The sequence below is a fragment of the Sciurus carolinensis genome, chromosome 4, assembly GCF_902686445.1.
Source record: "Sciurus carolinensis chromosome 4, mSciCar1.2, whole genome shotgun sequence".
Lineage (NCBI taxonomy): Eukaryota > Metazoa > Chordata > Mammalia > Rodentia > Sciuridae > Sciurus > Sciurus carolinensis.
This window is the reverse complement of record NC_062216.1, coordinates 159,457,525-159,477,665: the sequence shown is the minus strand read 5'-3', so window position 1 is coordinate 159,477,665 and position 20,141 is coordinate 159,457,525. Positions and strand designations below refer to the sequence as shown.

The 20,141-nt window shown below is 39.3% G+C and overlaps 2 protein-coding genes across 2 annotated transcripts; one reads left to right on the top strand and one right to left on the bottom strand.

The window, feature by feature from the left end:
- Positions 1 to 1,448: 1,448 nt before the first annotated feature.
- Positions 1,449 to 3,796, top strand: LOC124983704 (mediator of RNA polymerase II transcription subunit 28-like). Its single transcript, XM_047551184.1, has one exon. It carries the CDS (start codon positions 1,449 to 1,451, stop codon positions 2,031 to 2,033), a length of 585 nt encoding a protein of 194 aa, XP_047407140.1. The 3' UTR covers positions 2,034 to 3,796.
- Positions 3,797 to 4,509: 713 nt separating this feature from the next.
- Hsp90b1 (heat shock protein 90 beta family member 1) lies at positions 4,510 to 19,866 on the bottom strand. Its single transcript, XM_047549541.1, has 18 exons — positions 19,703 to 19,866; positions 18,665 to 18,767; positions 17,769 to 17,910; positions 17,145 to 17,261; positions 15,787 to 16,118; positions 13,112 to 13,223; positions 12,777 to 12,896; positions 11,609 to 11,725; positions 10,148 to 10,285; positions 9,986 to 10,063; positions 9,737 to 9,802; positions 8,502 to 8,771; positions 8,000 to 8,245; positions 6,852 to 6,988; positions 5,808 to 5,886; positions 5,573 to 5,728; positions 5,084 to 5,206; positions 4,510 to 4,807 (listed from the first exon to the last, which is right to left on the bottom strand). Exons 1-18 carry the CDS (start codon positions 19,749 to 19,751, stop codon positions 4,778 to 4,780), a joined length of 2,415 nt encoding a protein of 804 aa, XP_047405497.1. The 5' UTR covers positions 19,752 to 19,866; the 3' UTR covers positions 4,510 to 4,777.
- Between the last annotated feature and the right edge of the window lie 275 nt (positions 19,867 to 20,141).

Here is a 20,141-nt window from a genome sequence, read left to right as displayed (position 1 = left end):
GAATAATGTCTTAAATATGTATTTTTTTAATTTATTGAGTCAAACTACTTGTCCTGAAGCACCTAATCCAATGTTAACTTCAGAAAGAGGCACTCAGTAAATATTGACTGATATGGTGACATTTTATTATGGTTTGACCAGAATCTCTTGTGAACTGCCAAAGAATAAATCATCAGCTTCTTGAAGGTGGTCAGAAGATATTGAGCCTTGAATATGATGTGGGGTGTGGCGTATTTGCAGTGTCTGGCCCTTATAATTCTGGTTGGTTTTTCTGAATAAGCTTGAATGTAGTGGCAATATGGGAATTATAAAGTGAATGCTTAGGGTGGGTGTCTAAGTTAACATTTCTCTAAATATTGGGAAGTACCATTTGTTCTAAGCTGCATTGACTTACCAAATCTTAAGTTTTCAATTTTGTCAATAGTTCAACAAAATTGACACAGGTGCATTAAAGTTGGTTGGGAATCACAATCTAAAACTTGTATTAATGTGAATTACAATTACAACTTTATTATGTAATTATTATATATTTGTTTTCATAGGTATTTGACATCTGTGATGATGGGACAAAATGGGTTAAGTCAAAATATTTTAAAAATTTGAGGTGATTTTGGAATTGTGTAAGAAAATTTTAATATTTGTGGACGGTCTTTTCATAATGTCCTTAACCCCCAAGTTTGAGAAACCAAATTAAAACTGGCATTTACTTTTTCTTTTATTTTAAAATAACTGAAAAACTTAAATGAGCATTGTTACTGGTTGAATTGTTCCCTGAGAAGACGCTGAAGTCTTAACCCCTAGTACCTGTGAACATGCCTTGTTTAGAAGTAGGTCTCTGCAAATACAACCAAGTTAAGGTGAGAGCCTTAGGTTGGGTCTAATCCGATATATTGTTGTTGCCTTCCTAAGAGGAAAATGCCACGTAAAGACAGACACAACACTACGTGACAAGAGGCAGGGATGTGCTGCAAGCCAAGGGCCACCCGGATTGAGGGCCACTGCAACTAGGAAGAGGGATTAGTCACAGAGCATGGCCCTGGGGACACTTGAATTTTAAAAGTTCTGGCCTCCAGAACTGTGAGAGTAACTGTGAGAGTATTGTTTCCATCTACCTAGTTTGTAGTTCCTTTTTAGACATATCGGCCCTAATAAACTAATGCAATAATTTTAACCCGAGTCTATAAACAAAATTTATAGACTGTTGACTTTTGTTCAGGGCTATTTCTATTTTTCAGAATTCTTCCTTTGCTTACTTCCTAACCAATGAGCAAGTTGCTACATGCCATGGATCTTTGGGGTCACCGGGAAATCCTGCAACACTAGATTGTCTCAGTTCGAGTGGCCTTGTACAAAGCTGCACCTATTATGTCCTTTCCCTCCTGTTGATCCAAGGGTGCTCCTTAACATTGGGTGTACTAAACTCTATCTCAGTGCCTCCTGGAGAATGAATGGGTGGTGTTAAAAATGAAAAGTCAGGGCGGCCCGCCATCCCAAACATGGCGGCTCCGCTGGGCGGTATGTTCTCCGGGCAGCCTCCGGGGCCGCTGCCACCCCCGCCGGGACTCCCGGGCCAGGCTTCCCTTCTCCACGCAGCGCCTGGCGCGCCGAGAACTTCTAGCAGCACCTTGGTGGACGAGTTGGAGTCGTCATTCGAGGCTTGCTTTGCTTCTCTCGTGAGTCAGGATTATGTCAATGGAACCGATCAGGAAGAAATTCGAACTGGTGTTGATCAGTGTATCCAGAAGTTTCTAGACATTGCAAGACAGACAGAATGCTTCTTTCTACAGAAAAGATTGCAGTTGTCTGTCCAGAAACCAGAGCAAGTTATCAAAGAGGATGTCTCAGAACTAAGGAATGAATTGCAGCGGAAAGATGCGCTGGTGCAAAAGCATTTGACAAAGCTAAGGCATTGGCAGCAGGTGCTGGAGGACATCAATGTGCAGCACAAAAAGCCAGCCGAAGTCCCTCAGGGCTCCTTGGCCTACCTGGAGCAGGCTTCTGCCAATATCCCTGCGCCTCTGAAGCAGACCTGAGAGGAGTCTGGCCTACAAGGTAGCCTCTTGAAGACAGTTTCACCAAACCTCTCAGTGTGGATGTGACATTTTAGAAGAATTATTTGCCAGGGGATGAGTTGGTGTTAATTTTGTTTCCACCTAAAAATTTCCCTGATTTTTGTGAACTGTTAATTACTTGATTAGTTTATAAAATGCTTATGGCTTGGTGAACCAAGTGAGATTTGGTTTTGTTTGTAGCAAAGTTTAGACTTAGTTTGATGACATAGATTCTTTCTTGTTTTTTTGCTTGTTTTTAAAATTTTTATATGACTTTTATATACTTTTTTCCAGTTGTTAGTTTGTTATTATCTGAGGGGGAAAATTACAATACTCCAGAATCAGGGGAGAAGGAGTTTGGTTTTAGTCCTTTAACATTTACTACCCATTCATGATAGTAGAGAAAAATGTAAATTTGCTGTCTCAAGACTTTGAACTACCTCAAGAAGAGGAATCTAATGCAGCGTTTGTAATGCTTCCATAGTAGCGCAGATATTTTGTAAATTTTTTTGTAAATGGTCAGAAAAAGGGTTAAAATATGCCGTTGGTGTAGTAATATCACAGTAGATCCTTAATTTGATGCTGCCTTTTGTTAGGTGAGTTTGTGTTGTGTGGTGTTGCCTGTTTGATGGGGAGCTATACTAGGAGCATGATATGCTAGATGCCTTGCAGTAGTTAACCAGCATGAGTAACAAGCAGACCCAGTCTCTAGCAGGACAGCTGGGACACAGGTGAAGTACGAGGGGTCAAAGCTTGGTCTGATTCTTTTTCTTCTGAATTTTGTGTTGTTTGCTTGTGTTTTTGTTTTACTTTTTGGTGAAGAAAAGTCAGTTTACATGAAGGAAGAGTCTTGCTCATGAATTTGATTGCCAGGGACTAGGGCCTTGGGGCAGAGGTGAACTGCAGAGTGATCCTCGGCTCCTTCACCTCCATAGAGAGCTTGTGACTCCTCTGGGGAGGGTATTTGCCCCGTGTTGGAGGAGGTTTTCTGTTCTCTGTTGTATCTTTTCTTAGATTACATCCCTTCAGCCAGTACAGACACTCCACTGTCTTCTGAGTAGTCAGTAGGTCTGTGGCTCTTTTGTCCTCTCTGACAAGGAAGATCCTTCCCCACACGCTTTGATATCCACTCTTGTTCCTGGTCTGGCCTGGGTGCCACCTGGTTGAGAAGCCTCCACTCCATTCCAAGGCACAGGACTTTCATTCCTTCCACTGCCTTGTGGGTTAGGGTATGGTATTTGTTTCTGTGCCCCTTGCTGCATTGTATGCTCATGGGAAGTAGGCATTACTCCTATTAGGCGCTGAATATACACAACATGTATTTTACATAATACTTTGTTTTCTCTTTGTGTATATGTATGTGTGTATATATATATTACTCATTTTGTTTGTGCACTTTAAGGATGATATTTGTTTTGTGGACCTGTGACCTATGTTGATCAGCCTGAGGCTAGCATATTCCCTTGATTGGAATGTATAGGTGGAAACTTAAAAGTTATTTTTTACTCATAAGGGTTTAACCTGGTCATCTTATGCTAATTAGAAGCTCTGATTGGCAGCTTTAGGTTTCTTGATTAAAATCCTAAATAAACTAAGTTTGAAGCAGTCTTTCAATGATAAAGGTGTTTTTGGTGAAAAGATAGGGAACTGTTCTACTCGGTGCTTAGTGAAAATGTTTTGAATTAGTGTGTATACAAGTTATTGTCATTTCTTTATATTAATTCAGAAGTTTTCTGTTAAATAAATAACAATTTTTCAAAAAAAAAAAAAAAAAAAAAGTCAGGCAGAGGTATAGCTGAGTACTAAAGTAGACTGCCTAACACATGCAGGCCTGAGTTTCAATGCCAGAAAACAAAGGAAGCTGTCTAGCTTATTCCTTAATAAAGCTCTTTTTAATTAAAGAGGCCAACAGACCAGTTGCCACCTATGTGGTAATTAGATTAGGCCAAATTAAATTGTGTAAGGTTTGTGGCAATTGTTTACTTTTACCAAGAACTAAGGCAATATGATGCTACTTCCTGTGGAAGTAGTGACAATCCAGAATTTGAAAATGTAGGGATCAGATGTCACTCAGTACAATCTGATGACTTTGACTTTGAGTATAACATTAAAAATTGGTAATTTACAGTGAAAATAAACATTACAAGGAAACTATATCCTAATTATGCCATGTTCCTCTATGACTGAGCTGCCCTTCTATTTCTTATAAGAAAGGAAGGGCATGGGCATATTTTTAAAAAGGTCACTTAGCCAGGCTGGTGGTGCATGCCCATGATCTCACTGACTTGGGAGATGGGAGGCAGGAGAATTTCAAGTTTGAGGCCAGCCTCAGCAACTTAGGGAGGGCATGGGTTTAATCCCCAGTACCAAACAAACAAAAACCAAACAACAAACAACCCAAAACCCAAGTATAAGGTAAGGTAATTCTGTGTATGCACTATGAAAATACAGGCAAAACGGTATTTGGATTTTTTATTTTTATACACATGACAAGATTTTACACCAAGAATAGTCAGTTAAATAGTACAAATTTACATTCATGAGGAATGTTAAAAAAAATTCAACTAAAAAACCCACTTCTTCCTGTGACCCACAATCCCAACATTTTACAGTGCAGGGGAGAAGGGGGCTGGGAAGCATCCAAAACAAGTCTCTCCCCACCCCCAAAAAAATGACTTAAATTTCACATTCCCACTCCACACAGGATCCAATGGTGAGAGTATAATTTACAATTCGTCTTTTTCGGCTGTAGATTTCTGTGAAAACAAAAACAAGATGTTAAAAGCTAGCAAAATCTCCAGTTTACAGAAGGTTTATCTATTTAAAAATGCCTCAAGAATGGCTAGAAAAATAAAGAAGGTGAGGACATTCTTAATTTGCTCCAGACCTTCAATTTGATATCGCTGTCAGTTATTTCTAAGCAGAATTCTGTTAAGACTCTTGGTCTAGTCAATTCTTAAGTCACAGTCCTAACTGTCTCAACTGAAACTCAGGAAGAGCTGAAGGTACAGACCCGACTCCTGCTGACGTACCTCTGCTGTTTCTTGTTCTTCTTCTGTTCCTGCATCCAGTTCTTCCTCGTCTTCATCCTGCTCTGTGTCTTCAGCTGTGTCTTCGGCTGTGTCTTCAGGCTCTTCTTCTGGTTCTTCTTCCACCTAAGGACAATAGTGAGCCCATTAATGCCTTGGATCTAGTTTCATTTTGCTTAACTGTCCAAGATCATCATGGATGTCACTCCTATTTATTCGGAACTACAGAGTAAATCCCCTAACCAGAGTTAACAGTCAAGATGGGGGTGGGGGACAAAAAGGAAAGAGAATATAAAAGAGGGGCTTTACATTCATTCATAACATAATGCCTGAACTATGCTATGGGGACTTCAAAGTCAATTGTTTCAAAAAAATATACTAGTTCAAAAAGTAGAAATTTGGTAAACTTCTCAAAGCTCTCTCAATCATGCAAAAACAAAACAAAAACAACAAAATACAACCAACCTATGTGGGACGGTTGGGGATACACACCTTTGCGTCAGGGTCAATGTTTAAACTGAGGCGAAGCATTCTTTCTATTCTATCTCCGTATGCTTTAGTGTCTGGCAGAAGGTATCCGGACCGAAGAGTTGCCGTTTCAAACAACACCACAGCAAGATCCAAGACTGTTTTGTCATCTTCATCTTCCTGAGATTGGAGAAGATACACTTGATTAATGTTTTCAAATTTAAAAGACAATTAAGAGAATTGGTATAACGTTACTTACCTTAATTCGCCGAAGCATGTCTCTGATCAGTGGATGTCTGGGGTTAATTTCAAATGTTTTTTTCTGACTGGCATAGTAACTATTAAGGGAAAAAAATGAACATTAACAAAACATCAATTTTTAGGGTTCATATATTTCCTTTACTCTACCCTTGATAATTATAGAGAATAACTCTTGGAAAAAAATCAAGATGTACTTATATTACTCCCTCTTTAAAAGGCAGGTGTGCATGGTTAGAAAAAGTGAAATAAAAGGCAACTTTTATGTTTATTGAAGTGTCTCAAGTACCTAAAGCAGTGCTGAGTGAGTAATGATTTAATGTCTTGCACATTCCCTTATTCTTACTACCGTAATTGAAGCCCTGCCTCTCCAAGTGCTGGATGCCACTCAAGCGACACTTTCTCTACAATGCCTTCACCAATTGGGGTCCAAAACCAATTGAGCACAGGGAAGAACCATGTCCATCTCTACCCTGGTACAACTGTTACCTACATAGGACCTGGGGTGGGTCTTATTCATCATCCTGACTAGTCTCAATGTCTCAAAGACAGGAAATCTGTCTACTTCTGATTTATGTACACAGACACAGTAAGTGCTCAAATGTTTACTGAATGGTAGGCAACTTTCTGTTAAACATTTACTGAAATTGATAGACATGTCTTAACTGGCTATTACAAGTTATAATTAGACATAAAACAATGATGTTCTCCACTTGGAATTTATAGGTAAATCAGAAGACATAAACAAGACAGTATTTTGTAGTATAAATGTTATATGTTGATGAGCTGTCATGCTAATTATGGCATTAATCACATAACCTAAAAGTAAAAATATGTAGAACAGATTAAGAGAATCTCCATTTGCATGTAAAATATTATGAAACCAACACATGAGTTAAAGACCTTTTCTTTATCTAAGTAGGTGGAATCCTTTGGAAACCTCTCTCTCTAATACACAGACTGGTGGACATTAGGCTGTGCACAGAAGCAGGCATCTGGACAAGAGCCAGCAGCTGGCAGGGCTCTCCCTCCCCAGGGTGCTTACTTGGTAGAGATGTCCTTGCCCGTTTGGTATGCCTGTGCTTTCATGATCCTCTCCATGTTTCCAGACCACCCGTACTGGCTGGCCACAAGAGCGCACGGAGACTCCGTCAGGCGCTGTGACACCACAGCCTTTTCGATCTTAGGGTGAGAAACCAAAAGTTAGATGGATGCCCATGAACAGGTATGGGCACTCAGAAATTGTATTTCAGCTACCTAAAACTCTGCCATTTAAGCAAGGCACAAGGATCATGAGTTCAAAGCCAGCCTAAGCAAAACTGAGGAGCTAAGCAACTCAGTGAGACCCTGACTCTAAGATACAAAATAGGGTTGGGGGTGTGGCTCAGAGGTCACGTGCCCCTGAGTTCAATCCCTGGTACTTAAAAAAAGGGACTGTTAATTAAAATCATGAACAGTGGCAGATCATAAAAAATTCATTCAGTATTAGGAAATCTTCACAGATGCTATTATTTAATAATGAGAATTTTTCAGTCAGAAATACTTCAAACACCAAACCTCCCCTGCCCCAATGCTTTACAAAGGATTGAACCTAAGGAGGCTCTACCACTGAGTTACATTCCCAGTTCTTTTTTTGTTTTTATTTCAGATGGGGTCTCGCTCAGTTGCCCAGGCAGGACTTGAACTTGTGATCCTTCTCCCTCAGTCTGAGTAGGTATTAGAAGTGTGTGCTACTGTGCCTGCTCTGGCAACACCAGCTTTTAAAGCATATAAAATTTAACTCGTAAAACTTGTTATTATAATAGCAATATTAAACTACCAAAAAAAGTTTTAAGATCTTCCTCCCAAGAATTTAATAATTTATAGCCAGGTATGGTGGAACACAGCAGTTACCCCAGAAGCTTGGGAGGTTGAGATAGGAGATCGAGAGCTCAAAGCCATCCTCAGCAATGGCGAGGAGCTGAGGAGTTGAGGAGTTAAGCAACTCAGACCTTGTCTCTAAATAAAATACAAATTAGGACTGGGGATGTGGCTCAGTGGTTGAGCGCCCCCGAGTTCAATCCTGGTACCAAAAAAGAAAAAAAAAAAAAAAAAAAAAAAAAAAAAAAAAAAATATATATATATATATATATAAAATAATTTATTTCTTAAACATTGGGTGCTAAAAGTTTCAATTTATAATTTCCAGAATACCTTGTCCTTAAGGGCTTTATCTTTCATCCAGTTGAGCAGAGGCTCAAATTCCTTCTCAGTTGCTTCTCGACTCTCCTTAGTTTTCTCACTTTCATCAAATTTCACTCCTTCCTTGGCAACATTCTGAAACCTCTTTCCGTCAAATTCAGGAAGGGCTTGAATGCAATATTCATCCACAGGTTCTGTGAGGTAAATGACTTCATAGCCCTTTTTCAGAAGTCGCTCAACAAATGGAGAAGACTCGGCCTACAAAATTAAGGGAATTAATGAGAATCTTCCAAGTCTGGTCTTGGCATAATTGTCTATCCTATTAGTCATACTTATACAGCATGTACAGTGTCATCTGAAAGGTGATTAAGAAGTGATTGTCTTGTCAGTGACAGACCAGTCTTCAGAACTACTACAATCACAAAATTAATTTGTCCTCTTTTTTCCCCCTCAAGAGTTGGCTCTAAATCCCCAGTTCCCTACCAGGACCCCTGAGGGCTGTATTTCATCTCACCTCTTTTCTGCTGGACCCAGCCATGAAGTAGATTTTGTCCTGTTTCTCCTTCATTCTTTCCACATACTGGTCTAGACTAGTAATGTCAGTTGGATGATGAGAAGACTGGAATCTAAGAAGTTTAGCAAGACGGGTTCGATTGGAGTGGTCTTCAATCACACCAAGCTTGATGTTGGTACCAAATTCTTTCCAAAAAGTATCATTGTATTTCTCATCGGCAATCTTCTTGATCATGTCCAGAGTTTTACGGACAAGCTTCTTCCTAATTACCTAAGCAAAATTCGAGGATAAAAGGTTAGAAGAGTCCATCTCCAATATTTGAGACTGTAAGGGTCCAGGGGAGCAGTGGTGAAAGATACAAAGACAGGAACCATCACTACTGTTGATCCAGGGGTGGGGAATGGAGAAACACTTGTACTGTCAGATTGAGCTGAACTTAGGCTCAGTGTAAATAATCATATTGTGATTTTATTTCTACTTTTTTTTTTTTTTTTTTTGTACCAGGAATCAAACCCAAGGAAGCTCAGGCCACATCCTCAGCTTTTCATTTTGAGACAGGGTCTCACTAGGTTGCTTAGGGCCTTGCTAAGTTGCTGAGGCTGGCCCTGAACTTCTAATACTCCTGCCCCAGACTTCCAAATCAATGGGGCTACAGGTGTGTGCCACCATGCAAACTGCATTGTGCTTTAAATGCTGATATTCTAATTTTAGAACTGATATTTTTTTTTTCTGGATTGGGAATTGAGCCCAGGGGCACTTTACCACTGAGCTATATCCCCAATCCCTTCTATTTTTTATTTTGAGAGAGGGTCTTGCTAAGTTGCTAAGGCTGGCCTTGAACTCGAGATCCTCCTGCCTTAGCCTCCTGAGGTACAATTGGCTCACTGAAATTCTTTTAAAAATCTAAACAAAGTGAATAAATGGGCTACTTTCAAATACTTTCAAATAAAAAACTACAAAGTCTTCTAATTATGAAGGTATTAGGGGAAAAGGTTTAATGAAAGGTTTGATAAGTGAGTGACTGTGTGATAAAATCTATTATGATAAGTTTGTTAATAAGGCAGTGGGTACATACAGATGTTCACTGCACAATTTTTATCAAACTTTTCCATTTGTCTGAAATCTTAATGTTGGGAAGAAAGAATTAGATTCAAAATCTGTTTGCTTCTGTAATGGAGTCTGTCTTCTGACAGACCCAAAGAGCAAAGTGATCATTCTCTTCCCAGGACCCTTACCTTAAGCAGTTTATGTTGCTGAAGAGTCTCACGGGAAACATTCAAGGGGAGATCATCTGAGTCCACCTGCAGATGGCAAAACAAAGTTCAGTGAGCAGTTAAAAACAAAAAACAAAAATGCTGACACTGGAATAAAACAAAGCCAAACCAAAACAACAAACACTCCCCAAAACAGCAGAAAATGAAAAATACAACACTATGAGACACTCCCACTCCAATGTCCCCTGCCCCCAATCTTCAGATACTCACAACACCCTTGACAAAATTAAGGTACTTAGGCATCATATCATGGAAGTCATCTGTGATGAACACGCGGCGCACATACAGCTAAGGAGAGAGCAGAGAAGAGTTACTTTCTGGAAATTACACCTTTGAATTTTAAACTCAGGTTAAACTACACTAAAGACCCACCTTAATGTAATCGCTCTTCTTTGATCCATATTCATCAAACAGACCACGTGGAGCAGATGTGGGTACAAATAAAATTGATTTGAAGGTAACTTCCCCTTCAGCAGTGAAGTGGATATAAGCCATGGGGTCATCACTTTCCTAAGGAAGGTTGGAACTTAGTCATTCAAGAGGTACAGCAAAAAGGAGTGCAAAGGCTAAGCAATTTATTACACGTCTCAAGCATTTAACTAAAAAAACAGGTCCCTTATTAGAGGTGGCAGGGAGGCATAGGGGTGCCAAGGAAAGAAATGACCAAGGAAGTAATTCTTACTTGCTTCCTTAGTTTGTTTTGATGCCATAACATCACTGTTATCTACTCAATTCATGGAAGGATAATAATAAGTTCCATACGTGTGAGACAGCAGGGAAGGAAAAGCAGCACCCAGTCTAAATGACAGAATCATACACACCACTGCATGAATGCACTGCTCATCTATGGAAACTACAAGGATAGATTTCCTCCATGAAATCTGGTCTCCAGCAGTGCATATAAGAGGGATATAAATACCAATAGACAGAAATTCTCTGGGTCTGCTTCATCCATTACTAAACCCATAGTCAGTTATAGATCATTGGGTAGTATGAATTGTTAAATACATTTTAAAGACAAATTAAAAGAAAAAAAGAATGTAAAATATTTAATTTTTTATATTGCTTACATGCTGAAATACTACTGTTCTGGGTATGTTAAAATTGATTTCACCTGTCCTGATTTTTAAATGTGGCTTCTAAATATTTTTAAATCACAGAAGCCCACATTCTAGGGCTTTCAAGTTAATGGAAATCATGAAATCAGACTAAGTGTTAAAACTTAAGGATATGGAATAGAGAAAAGAAAAATACAGAACATTAAGTTTTATATGTCCTTGCTACATTCTTTAACATACTGTATTAGTTGTTCAAAATGCTGTTTAGAGAAACATTAAAACAAACTAGTCAAACATAAATCAATCATAGTTTTAGAGTCTTAAGAATTATAAGTAATCAGTTTAAAAAAAAAAAAAAAAGACAGGCAAGGAAACAGACTTAGTAATTATTCCTAGATATATGGATGGCGTCTGATGTTGTAACCAAGCTCTTTAAAGATTTAATATGAAAAACTCTTCCATAACATATTTCATGTTTTACAGGTTTTGCAATGAAAAATCAAACGCCTAACTATGCAGAAATGATTCTTAATCTGGTTTGGACAGACCCATTGTCAATCTAATGAAACCTATAGACCCCACCACAGAATTTTAAAAATATTATAAAATATACAGGATTAAGAAGGAAACTATGTTTAATCATAAAACAATTTTAAAACACTTTTGATTTACCACCTCATTCACTGTCATTTACCATATTCAACTGAACTAATATGGTGATGTCTTGTCTGCTTATTAATAAACTAAAGCTAAGGAATTCTAACATAATTTTTACCTTTGAAAATGATTTGTAGAAAGCTTTATATTCATCTTCTTCTACTTCTTTTGATGGTCGCTGCCATATTGGTTTGATATCATTCATAAGTTCCCAATCCCATACTGTTTTTTCAACCTGAAGTTAACAGTATTTGGTTAGTCTTTCTTAGCACGGTCAAGTTAACCTAGTTGCAACCATAACTTCTATGAGTTTCAAAAGAATACATAAAGCACCAGAGGATACCTTTTATCCACCATGGTTCCTGGTCACTGGACCAAAGATTTATAAGCAAAGCCTCTTTCTCAATGTTTATCTAATATTTAATAAAAAAGGAAATTGGCTAACATGGTAACTAATAAAAAGTCAATTAACTGCTGGGTGTTAAAGCAGGGGGATGGTAAGTTTGAGACCAGATTAGACAACTTAACTAGACCTTAGACCTTGTCATAAGAAATAAAAAGGGGTGGGGATGTAGTTTAGTGGTAAAGCATCTCCAGGTTCAATCCCCAGTATCATCCCCCCTCATCCCACACACATGAATCAAAAACAAACAAATAAACAAAATAAAAACAATGAACTAGGCTAAGATGTCATTTTCTGAAAATGTTTTCTGAGGGCTGGAGATCTGGTTCAGTGGTGAAGTGCTTGCCTAGCACATGCAAGACCCTCAAAGTCTGTTCCCCAGCAGTACCAAAAAAGAAAGTCAGTCAACTAGTCAGCCAACATCTTATACCAAGTATTTCTCAACTACCACCACCCATACCTGTACTTACTCTGTTACCTGAATAAGCAAGAAAAGTACTTTTTAATTTTCAAGTTAATCCCAACATAAAAGGACAAGAGGATGCAGAAAGCTTTTTAGGAATTTCAAATTCAGAATACATAAGCCACCAGTTCTACGCAATAAAGAGAAGTCAGCAATTCTCTTCATAAAGATGACCCATGTTTGTTACTTAAGCGGGCTGGGGAGATAGCTCAGTCAGTAGAGCGCTTGCCTTGCAAGCACAAAGTTCTGGGTTCGATCCCTAGCACCGCAAAAAAAAAAAAAAAAAAAAAAAAAAAAAAAAAAAGCCTGGGTCATCTGGAAAAAGGAGAGCTTTAAGAACAGAAACTTCTCTCAAATCGGCCTATACACACATGGGTTTGTAGGCTGAACATTTTAAGCAGGGGGAGGAACCAGACCTACTTTCTTAGTTTTTGGTTTCTTCTCTTCGTCTTCTTCTTCTACTGCAGCTTCATCATCAGATTCTTCTTTTTCTTCTTTGGTGGCTTCTTCTTCTTCCATGGGTTCCTCAACAGTTTCAGTCTGAAAGTACGATTATGGTTAATCGCATGTGTTCAAGAACTCTGATTTTATAAAATAAAAAGTAACATTATAGCTCAACAAAATAGATCTTCAGTAAGAAAACCCCATTAGTATCTATCCTCGACTCAAAGAACCACGTTTAACCTTCACGGTTACGTTTTAAACATTTAAATATGTGACAAGGTAATATAAAAGTTTTACTGATATAGATTTACCTTGCTGCTCCATACATAAATAGGGAAGTTTATAAACTGTGAATATTTTTTGACGAGATTTTTAATTGTATCCAATTCAAGGTAATCAGATGCTTCTTCTTTTAAGACGAGGCTACAAGGAAAATAAACTGCTTAGACATATTCAAGATGTAGAAGATTTATTAAAAACTTTTCTAAGTATCTTGGTAACAATAATATCCAACAATTCTGTATAATCCAAAATGTCTCCGTTATTCATGTTAAGAACTCTCCATCACCAATAGGACTTATGGGTATAGTATAAGCCTGAATCTTCCCTCAAGTGGTAAATATTTTAGCATAAAATGAAAGTGTTTCCAACCTTCAGAGTATGTTGGGTTTCTTTCTTTCTTTCTTTTTTATTTTTTGGTGGTGCTAGGGATCGAACCCAGGGCCTTGTGCATGCAAGGCAAGCACTCTACCAACTGAGCTATATATATCCCCAGCTCTCAGGTTTCTTTACTCAAGGTGAGAAATCAATGAAACATTTTAGAGAAAATGGAATTACTTGCATTTTTGTGGTTTACTGTTTTTCTAGAAACAATTATTATAAATGATTCCTGATAAAAACATGATTCCTTATAAAGTAGCAAATAATCTGAATTATTGTTTCTCTCATTTTTGTTTTTGCAGTACTGGAGACTGAACCCAGGACCTCTAGATCTGAGCTAGATTCCCAGTCTGAATTACTGGTTCTATCTGTACTATCCAAAAATAGTCATATGTGACTATTTAAATAAAGTTTAAAATTCAGTTCTATAGTTGCACTGTCACATTCCAGGTACTTGTAGCTACGTGTTATAGCTACGTGTCTAGAGGTGGCCATAATGGACAGTGAATATATGAACATATCCACCATTTGATGGGCAGTGTTAGTTTAATTCCAACACTGAAAACCACAGCACTGCCTCTTCTGCGAAGCTCCCCTCCACCACAAGTCACAACATATTCCCACACACAGCAGATAGCTCGTACTAAGGTTTGTGCTCCTAATAAGTAGGGGAAATGGTATATCCATGTTATCCCTGTCTCAGAAGGCTTATTATAGTTTAGTGGTCACTGCCAACAAGTAGAGAGGACACTGACAGCTTTGAAAGGTGTCTAGGTCCCTGTGTCCCTAGGTCTTAGTGACATGGGATAGATAAGGAGTTCCATTTTGGATACAGCTAGAGGCTGATGGCTAGACAACTTAGTTAAGGTGTTTTTTAAAGGCAACAAGATACATGAGCACAGAGCCTAACTCTAGGAAAGGGGTTGGCAAGCTATAGCTGGCACCCATAAAAACCTGTACTGGGCCACATCCTCATATATTTTCTATTATTATCTTTAAGCCCAAACAGCAGAGTTGTGACAGACCTTATAGCCCACAAGTAGTAAATAATTGCTAGTTGGCTCTTTATAGTGAAGTTCGCTGACTCTTCATCTAGACTAACAATATAGATTTAAGGGAATCTAAAGCCAGGGCACTAGAAAAAACTGTATGAGGAACCTAGAGACAATGAGGAAAGGGCAGAAACTTAAAGAAATTATCGACATTTAAGAAATAAGCAAAGAAAATTTTTAAAAAAGACAAGCAGTCAAGAAATGACATGCTCAAGAGTGTTTAATTTCAAAGGGAAAGGTGGCTAAAAATCAAAACGGTGGGCTTGACCAAGGTGTGGACAGAAGGTCAAGTAAAGCAAGGGTAAGTACTGTCAGTCTTTAATATCCATGGGTTTCACATCAGCAGATTAACCCACAGGAAACAAAGATGTTACATTATTGCTGACTTGTTCCATGCAGTTAGGCCTATGAGGGTTATTTGTGAACATGTCAACTTTTGCCTTATTCCCTAAACAATAAAGAACAACTACTTATACACATTCACATCATATTAGGTATTATAAATAATCTAAAGATGGTTTAAATATGGGACAATGTATGTAAATCACATGCAAACACTTGTGATTTTATAGACTTGAGCACCTGTGAATTTCAGTATCCGTGGGAGTCCTAGAACCAATCCCCAGGGAGAATGTGGGTGCCAGAAGTATAAGGGGGCATGGCACTACCTGCTCTCTTCTCCTTCCACAAATATTGGAACATTTATATGTTGAGGGGAAAGGGACTTATAATGGGAAGTCTGATTTTTAAAAAATGGGGAAGGAATTTAGGCTTAGTTTCTAAAAGCAGCTTTAGGGGGAAAAAAATGTATAACACCTCTCCATGTAGTAGGAAAAACAAAAGTAATTCCATCAGTTAACATATACCAGATATGAATTTCATGATCTCATTTAATCCTCACAAATCTCTCAGAATGGTACGGTGGCAGTTAATTCAGCAACAGGAACAGAAGTAGTACATGACTGAACTGCCTGGTGCATCTGTTTTATCAGTCAAATGTAAGAGGAAGTCATACAGTAAGGCGGAATATCTTGACCTTGTCATTTCCTTGCCTTCTCTTTCTGTTTCCTTTGGCCTTTCTAGACAAGTTCCTCAATGTTCTCAGCCCTTTTCACACCCTCAAATATACCTTCAAATGATGAGGGTTCAAATTCTTCATTTAATAAGCAAGGAAATTAGGGACCACAATAAACCATTTTGCCAGAGAACCAGAACTGGAAAGTCAAGATTCTCACTATGATTATTAATTCTTTTTAGGAAATAGTAATACTCACGTAATTGTTGTTCCCCGGCCTAGAGTGTTTCCTCGAGGGTCAGCAATTACAGAAAATTCGTTGGAGTCAGACTCCCAGATGTGCTGGGTATCATTGTTATGTTTCGATGTGACAATAACCTTATCTGCTACAAGGAAGGCAGAATAGAAACCGACACCAAACTGGCCAATCAATTCAGAAGTTGACTGGCTATCTTCTTGTGCTTCAGTCATTTTGTTTAAAAATTCACTTGTCCCAGATTTGGCTATGGTACCAAGGTTTTTAACCAACTCTTCTCTGGTCATTCCAACACCAGTGTCTGTGACATGTAGTAGGTTTTTCTCCTTGTCACACTAAAAGCAAGGAAAAAAAAAAAAAAAAAAAAATCAGATAGTTGCTCTCCTTAATACTCCCATTATGCAAAGCAAATACTGAGCTCCACATGGAGAAACTACCAGCTTTGGGCCACATTAATTACAATATAGAAAACCAAACATATTTTCTTCTGTACAGTACTTTATGGCCTTTTTTTTATTTTGAAAGGTACGTCTTGGAGCAGAAACATTTTTCATTTTTTACAAGAATATTTTAAAGCTCTGTACCTTCACAGAGCCACCAATATAAAAAAGATAACAGACTAGTCTAAATGTCAAAAGCCAGAGATTGACTTAAAATAAAATTTCATTTTTGCTTATTTCTTTGATAGAAAACAAAATGATTCTGACTCTAAACCTGATTGATTCCTATATCAGGAATTTGTGGTGATCATTAATATTCTTCAGTAAATACCCCTGGTTCTGTCTCCAGAAACATGGTAGGATTATATTTCCGTCCATTTATTTATGGGTGAGGCCACATGATTAGTTCTGGCCAATGAGTTGCAGTGGGAGGCTAGTGTAGCTTTCAGGATGAGCCTTTAATTGGTCTGTGACCCTCTGAGCTCTCTGTGTCATGGCAACCAGCTACACTCCAGATGGCTGCTCAATCAGCCTGAGTCCTGGTGGGAGGATGAGGTAGAGTAAAGGCCTGCGTAGCCTGTGGAATGATTTAAGCCAGAAGTCAGCCAATTTTTCATGTGAAGGACCAGACAGGTAATTATATTAGCCTTTATAAGTCATAAGACCCCTATCACAATGATTACTGCCAGCGTAGACGAAAGCAGTCATCGATAAAAAGCAAATGGATACAGTTACATTCCAATAAAACTTTATTTATAAAAATTTGCAAAGACAGATTTGGTCAACTGGCTAGTTTGCTGACTCCTGAGGTAAGCAACTGAAATTAGGGCGTTACTTGTCACTGCAGCCTAAGGTTGTCTATCTTGACCCATGTGGACTCCCTTTCTCTAAGGATTCAAAACAAAGTTTATCTATGCTTACCTTAATTTTGACTGTTAGTTCCTCATTTCCAGAAAGCGCATTTTCATCAGTTAGTGATATTAGCCTTATCTTATCCAACGCATCAGAAGCATTGGAAATCAGTTCTCGCAGGAAAATCTGAAGAGAAGTCAAATTTAATACACTTAGATTAGCCTCAAGATATAGCAAGATGCTGAATTTCATGTGAAACAGACTTTATTTCTCCTTTATACCCTTGAAAAAGCACTCTGTAAGGGCTAAAACTTTTTAATGGTACAGGATGGTTTTATTTTCTTGGTAAAAGGATGACAGCAACTATAAGATACCTGAACTGGTAAAGAGTAGTAACTTTATTCTCCTACCAGTGATTTTCAGATATGCAACACACAAAGCTTGTTTGTGTGACTGCCCTTAAGACTCAATTATTTAGCAGACCATGAACACATCTGAAGGGGAAAGAAAAAGAAAGGGGAAATGTCCAACACTCCCCAGTACATATCAGTAGCAATTCTTGTACATACTGGGTCAACTTTGCAAACTACTTAATTGGAATGACCAAGTACTTATATTTACTTTATTTACTATTAAAGGAAATAAATATGCCACCATACAGAGACAAGACTACCCTAACCAAATGTTGCTCACCTCTTTATTTTTATACAATGAATTGATGATAAGTTTCATCATCCTGTTAACTTCAGCTTGGAAGGCAAACTTTTCAGATTTCTCTCTAAGTTCTCTTATTTGTGATGCATTTAATCCATCCAACTGGATAGCTTCTTCCTCTCTAAGAAAATCAGTTAGATAAACAAATACTTAGTTCTCTTTAAAAATATAGCCTGTAATGAGAACATAGATGGCCTCTGAAGATTGTCTTGCAGATGGAAAGGGCAAAATATAAATTTTTATGAAATATCTTTAATATACTAGATCCTTATTAAGTTATCACAGTAAGTCACCTTTAATATTGAGCTGGGTATTCTCAGTGCTTAAAATTGCCAGAAAAATAAACACAACCTTTCTTTACTAAAAAGTAAACTCATACTCATGTATGGTCCACAATAAGGACTTCGAAAAATTGTCACTAAGTCCTGAAAGGCCAAAATTTAAAAAAAAAAATGACAAATTATTTTTTAAATTACTAAGAATACGTAAGAAATAAAAAAACTAAATGCAGGTAGTTTCTAAGGTGTTAGAAAATTTATTATAGTATTCTGCAATAGTTATCAAAATAGTTTTCAAAGGAATTCATTCCATTTATTTTCCCCCAGTTCTGGGAATGGAACCCAGGGTCAAGAGTATGCTAGACAAGTGCTGAGCTGCATCTTTAGCCCCTCATTCAATTTCTTTGATCAGTTATTCCTAGAGGCAGATATCTCCTAGAGGAGATACTCATATGTGCAAATAATTCCATACCTCCAACATTTTCAAGAATTTAAATACAGAATGTTATACTTAATCTGGTCTTTGAAGAAACAAAAGCAGCTACTGGATCCCACAACCTTCATGGGGCTTATCTATGTAGTTTCAAATGAACAGACCTCTGTACTACTTCATCATCTGTCCTTGAGCCTTCTCTGCTTTTGCCCAGGTCCTCTTCCACTGTACCATCCACATCGACTTCATCGTCAGCTCTAACTGACCCTGAAGAGAGATTTAACATTGGAAAACTCTTCAACATGCTTGCTTCCTTTGCTTCGCAGAAAGAATATGCTCAAACAGGGCAAGGGTAGGTGTTGCAAAATCCAATGGGCAAATGTGGGAGGAGGGGATGGAAGAAAGGATCTACTGAAGTCAGCACATTTCTTATTTAAATCGAGATGCTGAGGTTCTCCAGTAGATTCTGAAAGACGGAGGCGGCATCCCTTAAACAGCGTCCTTCCGATTCTTTATTCTTTTTAAGTAACGTTTAGCAGAGCGATACCAGGCCCCATCTACACCCACACGTGTTGCGCACAGCCGAGACAAGGCCTCCAACTGACCAAACCAAAACTTGGGCCTTTCTTATCATGGGGAGAATACAAACAGGATTTGTGCAACTTCTGGCTCGGGGAACAGAAGTTAGGCCTAGGGGGCTGAGAAGGGGAAGACCCAAGCTGGAGCAAAACTGAATCAAACACCCAGACGTTGCTATCCCGCAGGCCCAACCAAGGTCTCCCACGCTCCGGAGACCAAGAAGCCAAACGCGCTCGCGGGGAGTCGCAGGGCTGGGGGAAGGGGTCCTCAGGAGCGGACAGCCAAAGGTTGCAGCGACTGACAAAGGTCCTCCGGGAGGGGCATCCGCAATGCTTCCCGGGGAACCGGAGGCCAAGAGAGAGGCCCCACCCCGGTGGCGGAGATCTCCGTGCGCGCTACTATTAGATTTGCAGGGGATTTAAATCGATCTCTTCAGTTTCTTCTCTTTCCAGAGGAAGAACAGAGTAAAGGTAATCCCCTGAGCCTCTTTCGAGGAAAGGCGATGGCCCGTGCGGCCCACCGCAGGCCCTAATATCCCCAATCCCTGGTTCAACGCCCCCAGAACCTTCGAGAAGCGGCCGAGCTGGAGGAGGGGGGGTGTCCTGTCCCCCAAGATCACTCACCGAAGGTCAGCAGGACGCAGCAGAGGCCCAGCACCCACAGGGCCCTCATGGCGCGTGGCCGGTGAGTCTCAAGTCTCTTTTGACCGCAGGAGCCGCCTCCGCCCCCCCACCCCGGAGCTCTGATCCTCACACCTCTAGCCGCGCGGTCCGCCCACTACACCCCAAGCAGGTCGGGCCGCTTTTCACCCCCACTGCTAGCGGGCGGGGGACGGGAAACACAAATCCACCAATCGCGCCGCACCACGCACCCTCTGTACCCAATGGGTACGCGTGGTGGGGACCACAGTCCACCAATCGGAGCTGTCCAGGTGCGGTGTCCGATGCCCGAAGCGTGGCTCCTTCCGATTGGTTTCGCGTAGAAGCTTTTCTCCAATCAAATGGCTCCGCGGGCCCCTCACACGCGGGACCACCCCTTTGCCTGGGAAGACTTGGCCTCTGA